At 37.0% G+C, this 7500-nt stretch overlaps 1 protein-coding gene across 1 annotated transcript in view; it reads right to left on the bottom strand.

Moving 5' to 3' along the window:
- The window catches only part of CACNA1F (calcium voltage-gated channel subunit alpha1 F), a 4101209-nt gene that overhangs the window by 2045504 nt on the left and 2048205 nt on the right, over window positions 1–7500 (bottom strand). Inside the window, 2 exon segments of the mRNA XM_044079296.1 lie at window positions 1430–1439; window positions 2263–2281. Of these exon segments, the coding sequence (XP_043935231.1) occupies window positions 1430–1439; window positions 2263–2281 (29 nt within the window).

Below are 7500 nucleotides of genomic sequence, written 5' to 3'. Positions count from 1 at the left end.
CACTATGCTTAATCTGTTTATCCAGCTTGTTTATTTCAGTTTTCAAAGTTGTAGTTCTTTCCATAACTATTACTAATTTATTTCCTTCTTCATTCCATGCTTTCTAATTTATCCTTTTTATTTCTTTGCCTATTTTAAATATTCTTTTTTTTTCCTTATCTCTACCCATTTTACAAGATGATCAGTAAATTCTGCTTCAACTGCCTCCCCTTCTCCTATATCATACTATAAAATAATCTATTTCAGTTCTATAATGCCCCTTTAGTAAGTCCATGAATTTTTGCCCCAAAGTTTTATTTACCACATCTTATAACTTCTAACATTTTTCTTATATAATTTCCTTTCTTTTTACGCTTACCTCTTAAATCACAATTAGTCTCCTGTTATTATAATACTCATATTTATCACAACATAGTGTAAAATCTGATGAAATAACCTATTTCTTTACAATTAGTATAAGCATATAATGTTATAATTTTAAGTACATGTTCTTTCCATTTTAAATCTACATTGATTAATCTTCCCATTTTGTGAGTCATATCTAATATCTTTGCTGTATTTCTACAGAACATTGCTATTCCAGAATGTATCTTATTTTCCAAATTCCAGATTATCTTTCCTCCCCATACTTTCTCTGTTTGTAATCTTTCTCCATTTGTTAACTATCCTGTATTTTCTAATATAATTACATCTACATCACATGTATTACACCACTCTAATAATCCCTATTCTTCTTACTATATTCATAATACTGTTCACATTTACAGAAAGCATTCTAACATTTTCATGTTCCATTTTCCTTAGATTCATGGTTTCATACGTTAACAGCTAATAACTAGGCTAGTTTTCTTAACAGACTATTCTAAGCCTCTCCAATTTCCCCCTCAAAGCTGAATCAAACACCTTCACCCTCATACCAAACCTCAGTCATTAGTTGTATATATTCTTTTTCATTTATACTTATAATTTAAATTTTCTTTTTTTACCCTTTTACCAATATAATTTTTCTTTTACCATCTCCCAATTTATGTCTTCTTCATATCTGTTTCAGAACTTTCTTCTATGTCCTCTTTAATTTTTTTCTCATCTAATTTTTCTTCTATTTCTACTACTTCTAAAATTTCCTTTTGTTCATTTTCAACTTTCTTTTTCTTTACTCTTATTTTCATTTCTGCAATACATTAATAAATGCCCAATTTTGTTACATAAATAACATTTCATTTCACATTTTTTGCATCCCATTTCCCCACAAATATAACATTTTCTTCTGTCACAGTTACTTTTCAAATGTCCTTTTCATAAAAAAACAAAAAATAAAAAACAAAACAAAAAAATGTTTTGGGTTGTTGCCAGTATTTTACAACACAACAATGACAAGCAGGGGAAGTTCCTCAATGCCCTGGCCAAAATTTCTATAGAGTATAAATACCACCTCAGGTCTCCCCTAAAAAAGGTCATTAGTCTAGTGCAACTACCCTGCTCAACAAAGGAAAAAATAAAATAAAAAGTGCACACATTTGTTTACTTAAGTGAAAAACACTTTATACAACAAAAAGGTAAATTTGTGACTTAAAATACTTATTAACATTAGTATTTTAGGAAAAAAATTGCACATCAAATAGGCAAAATTGGCACCTTGGGTTCAGTGAATAAGATAAAGTGTACATACAAATATCAAATGATATTTTAAAAAATCCAATATCTCCCTTTGTCTTATGTCTAGAAATCATTTATTCTATAAGCTCACCACTGAGTATGAAGTAAATTTGGTTCTTAGTTTAGCTCTGCAACTCTCAAATCTGAAAGTAGGCTGTCCACCCCTTGATATGATATTAGTTGGAAGAAAGTCCATATTCATTAATGCCTGAAATTCTTCCTCAGAAACAGCTGTAAAACTAAAGTAAAATTTGCCTGTTGACTACCTTGAGGTAACTGAATTCAAACCCAGAATCTCAAGTCTAGCAGTATAAAAAAGTTCTTACAGGCAGTAAGTCTTAGTACATTTTCTTTGTGCACTTTCCAAAGACAACAAATCATATCTGCTGTAAATACAAAACTAATAACAGTATTCAAGTACTAGTCTGACATAAAATAAATAATTTGACTTGAGTGGTATATGCAGACTTGGCAAAAATCTTAAAAATAAACCCCATGATAGTTCCTGATTTACTCTTAATTGATTGGATTTGTGCTTTAAGCATTAACTATTACAAATTCTAACAATTATATCTTTATGCTCTCTAAATTTTGTATGATATAGACTCATCATCATCATCAACACCTTTCTTCGCATTTTCTACATGGGGTCTAAGTGTCAAGTCAATTCAACTGTTGCTCCCTTTACCTTTAATGTTAGTGTTCTACCTTCTTCAATCATTATGACTGTCACAGGTCTTCTGCCACAAAACTTATCTATCTCTTTGCTAGATGTTTTTTTCTTGTCTCTCCCAAATCTTTTTCACTACATCATCATCATCGGTTTTAGGCAACCACCGTTATCTGTCTGCTTTGACCTATGCAGTTAGAGCTATTTGGGCCTCTGCTCTGATGTCCTCATTTCTTCATATGTCTCTACAGTCAGCACCCTACCATTCATCTCAGGCATTTCATCTTCATCACATCATGCTTCCTAAACTGCTCTGCCTTCAATGCCTCCGTTTCTGTACCATACAACAGTACTTGTTATACCACTGTTTTGTGCATTTTACTTTACAGTTTCTTTGGCGTTCTTCTGTCACACACTACCACTGATACTCTGTGCAAGTTAGCTGCAACCCCCATCCATTTCTAGCTCTGAGCTCTTCATTCAGACTTTCCATCTCCTCAACCTGCCTCTCCCAGATACTTGAAGCCATTAAACTGTTTCACTATTTTCCCTTCTATCTCATTTTCAGCTTCTTTTGATTTCTCCCATTTGCTGTCATCACAACAGTCTTCTCTGTACTCAGTTTCATTCCATGTGCCTTTGGTTTTGCATTGCATTCTCTTAACATTTGCTGAAGTTCCTGCCAGAGTCTGCTTGCAATGCCACATCATCTTCATACAGCAGCTTTGCTGCTCTGTCCTCACAACCTGTCTAGTAATATAGTCCATCACTAGTATGAACAGCAGTGGGCTGACAGCTGAACCTTGATAAACCCCCACTCCCACTAGGAACCCTTCTATGAGTCTGAACACTACTCACACTGTGTCACTGGGTCCCTGTACACAGCCAGCACTAACTCTATCAATGTTTCTGAGACTTTGAACTATACAGGACTGCCTAAACCAGCTTTCTAGGGACCTTGTCATATGCTTTCTACAAGTCTAGGAATGACCAGTTGGACTCTTTCCTCATTTCTAGCTTCTTTTCTACTAGCTCTCTCACTGCAAACATTGGGATCAGTTGTGCTACATTCGGATATGAATCCAAACTACTCATTTCCCATCTTACTTTCTACTACTCTATGTATTTGTCTGTCGATCACCCTGTCCAGTGCTTTCATGTAGTGTGAGAGGAGTTTGATTCCTCTATATGCCCACAGTCATGAATGTCCTCTTTGTTCTTGTACACTAGCACTAGAATACTTATTCTCCAGTCATCTGACGTCAACCTTTTTCTCCATACTGCTACGAGTATCGTCAGGAGCCATTTCTCCCCTAACTCACCCAACAGATTGATCCTGTTTGCCATGGCCTTATCTGACCCTGTTGCTTTCCCTGGCTTCAATTTCCTTAGTGTTGTTCTTACCTCTTCTAGGATGGGCTGTTCTTTCTCTTTCACTGAAGATTGTGTATGGACTAGTAGAGCATCTCTGGGTTTTTCTTCATACAGAAGCTGCTGAAAGTACTCCTTCCATCTGCCTCTGCTAGTTTGTGAACTGATGAGCAGGTCATTGCTGGCATCCCTTATGAACAGTGTCTGATGACTTTCTTCTGTGTCTTTCTGTCTTTGCCTTGCAACCTGACGGATTTGCTTTTTGCCATCTGCTAAGTCACTCGCCAGAAGATGGTATAGTGCTCTGATGCTGTATCCTTTGCCTTTTTGACTACTCGATTATTCTCTTTGTTAGCTACAGAGAATTTCTTCGTACCATGGTCTGGCTTTTCTATCTCCCACTTTTCCTGCACTCCTTCCTTTTGATAATTTTATGGACTTTGGCATTCAACCATCAGCTTTTCTTATGTGTCTTACTTACATACCTTGCTCATCTGCACATTTGTTCTGTAGTCTTCACACATACTGCTTTGAGACACTGTCATTTTTCTTTGACTCAACCCATTTCCTCTTCCTCGAGTTTCTAGAGCCCAGAGTATTTCCTTAAATTCTTGTGGCCTCACTTTGGTCTGCTTTCAGGGCTTCAGTCTAGTTTCTGTTGATGATACAGCCTTCTATGACCACTGCTTGCAGCTGATTGGGGCCATCAGAGACTTGTACTGTGGCCCAATAGTTTCACCGGGAATGACTTTGCAATCTCTGATTCTACTCAATGCCATTTCCTTAATAAGAGAAAGTCTACCTGGGTTGCATGCTAACTATTCTTCTGTGTGATCTTGTGATTGCTTCTCTTGGTGAACTATGTGTTGGCCACCATCTTGGCCACCATCAAGCAATCTGCCAGACAGCAGTCTAGAATGGCTTATCTTCCTTTACTCCTGTAGCTCCACCTAAGAGCACCCAGGCAGTCCTAGTATCCAGTTCTACTTGTCCCAGTATGAGCATTTAGGTCTCATGTTATCAACACCGACAAATGCTGTCCTGCTTTATCTGGTAGATCCTGCAACTGAATGCATGCTTTTACCCATCAACACAACCCTGTGGTGTTAGGCGGAGATTATAAATACTGCCCTATCTTTAACATGAAGCCTGACTGTCATTAGTCTATCACCAATTCTATTCTTATTGCATCCCTCACTGTGTCTTTCTCAACTCAATTCCCACATCATTTCTAGTCTGCCCCCCCCCCCCCACGTAGTAGACCCTTTATCCCGAGGCAGGTGGTTTTGCAGCACTGGCCTTCCATCTTGTCTCCTGGATACACATGATGTCCAGTCTCCTCCTTACCATCATATCATCTACTTTCAAGCTGCATCCTACCAGTGAACACATATTAAGTGTTGCAATTCTTAGTTCATGTTTATCAGGTTGATTGGTTTTTACATCCCACTTTCACTCAGTTACCTCAGGATAACTATGCTGGGCAGCTGGACACTGGCCAGCAAGTAGTTTACTAAGCCAGGGCTGATGGGCTTTATGGTAGATACACACTGGCCAACAGAGGGACAAAGACCTCTCCCATTGCTAGCATGGGTCCCTGGAGTAGGTTGGAGTAGCCCGCATCCTCAGCCCACTTATTATCAGCAAATATCCAATGTGACCAAATCACCTACAGCCAATTTTTGCACTGTAGACTGGCTAGCCCTGGCATGATCCACAGTCTATATTCTGTGTTCTATCTAAAGGAACCATAGACTATAGTTGGTGTCTAAAGCAGTTGGTTTACAAAATATTTCCACTAACAGGCATCACACCTAGAGTATGTGCTGTTACTCAAGACTCCATTCAATTTTTCTGAGTGACTTTGACTGGTAATAACCACCATATTTTGGAGAACTCCCACAGAGTCATGGGGCGAATATGCACACTACACAAAGGTAGTGGAACTAATTCAGGATGGAAGCCTGTACCTTGTGTTTGGAAAACAAAGACAAATCTTCAATGTATCATATGATTTAACAAAAAAATGTAACCCCGCACTTCCCGGACTTGCTATTTAACCATTATCCCTCAGACAATTGTATACTATAGTAATGTTATTTTTTTTTCTGTGATTCCATATGCCTTGTGACTTCAATGGTTGGATGAACAACTGATGTTAATTGATGATTTGGGCCAAGACAAGGTCAACATGGTAGTGGCCCTCATGGACATAGAACTCAAAAATAATTTTTGATTTTTTGACAATAAATATTACCAGCAAGTCAAGGGGGGTCTTATGGGGGCAGCATGCACCCCTGCTTTTGCTAATTTGATTATGGCTTACTGGGAGCAGCAGTTTGTGTTTAACCGTATATACAAGGATTCTTGGTTAATGTACACCCGTTACCTTGATGACATTTTTATTTTGTGGAATGATTCCCAGGTTAAATTACAGGAGTTTTTAAGTTACTTAAACAATACCACTGAGTTCTTGAAATTTAGGTGTAAGTTTGAATTTGATCATATTTCTTATTTGGACATACAGATCACAAAGAATTTATGTGAGGCTTGTTTTACCTCCAATATTTTTAGGAAAAGTACTTTTTCCAATGTTATTTGCATTATAACAGCTGGCATCCATGCCACCAGAAAAAGGCTGTCGTCAACAAGAAGATGGTACAGTGGGCATGGATAATTTCTGAATATGCTGTGTTTTTGACTGAGTGTAAAGTAGTGATGGATATGTTTAGTCAAAGAGGTTATCCTTTGGTTATGTGTCAGGAAGTCCAAAAAAAGTAATTAGCAAAAGACTCAGTGGAGTTTTTAGTCCTATTTAAAGAAACAAGTTGATGCCAAAAACGAGGATTTTACCATCTAATACCAATAATCAATCTCATAATAAGTCTAAATTGTTTATTACAACATTTTCGGTGGACTGTAAAGCTAAAGCTGAATGTCTTCACTGTTATTGGAGTATGTTAAGTCCGATGCCTTATCAGTTGAGAAATTGGAGGACAAGCCATGCACTGTGCATCTGAAAGATCAATCCTTTAAGAACTTACTTGAACATGGTTACAGAACAATTACCACCTCCAGCCATTTGTCTTACACCACAGGAATTTCTGTTGTTTACGCTGTTTGTGAATTTTTCTTTTGGACTGTGGTTGGTTCATCTGCATTCTTGCCAGGTAGTATGACTTAGGAGAATTAATGAAACAAAAATATATCAAAGAGGACAAGACTTAAGACTTATCCTGTGGTACTCCTACTATTCATTCCATCTAGTGTGAACAGTTACTATTGATCATCACTCTTTGTTGTCTACTACCAAGCTAGCTGCCTACACAATTCACTATGTATGGATTCACCGAAAGTGGTTTCCATAAATGTAATGATCATTTGGTGATGAATACAGTTAACGGCTTTTGAGAGGTTGAGATAGAGAACACCCACGCACAATTCCAAGATTCACAGCTCTACTAAATGAATCATAAAAATAACAAAGTAGAGAAGGTGGACCTTTTTTGATGAAGCCATGCCAAAATAGATCATTAAATGACCCAAATTTAACATCTTCCTTAAGAACAGCTATTAAAACTCTTTCAAAAATGATGCTAATTAGATATGTTAAATGAATAGGCCTATAACTACTAATTTTATAACCTGAACTCCCATTACTACAGTAGCTAGTTTCCATTTCTCAAATACAAAACAAAACAGTAATGGGTTAAACAAAAGTGTAAGAATGGAGAGAATGTCCTATTGTCTTTCAAAAATACCCTGGAATATCATCTCATCTGGAACTACATTTATTTTTTACT

The sequence above is a fragment of the Protopterus annectens genome, chromosome 8.part0, assembly GCF_019279795.1.
Source record: "Protopterus annectens isolate FY-2018-M chromosome 8.part0, PAN1.0, whole genome shotgun sequence".
NCBI lineage: Eukaryota > Metazoa > Chordata > Ceratodontiformes > Protopteridae > Protopterus > Protopterus annectens.
Note: the sequence above shows the minus strand (reverse complement) of the source record. Positions and strands in the feature narration are given on the sequence as shown.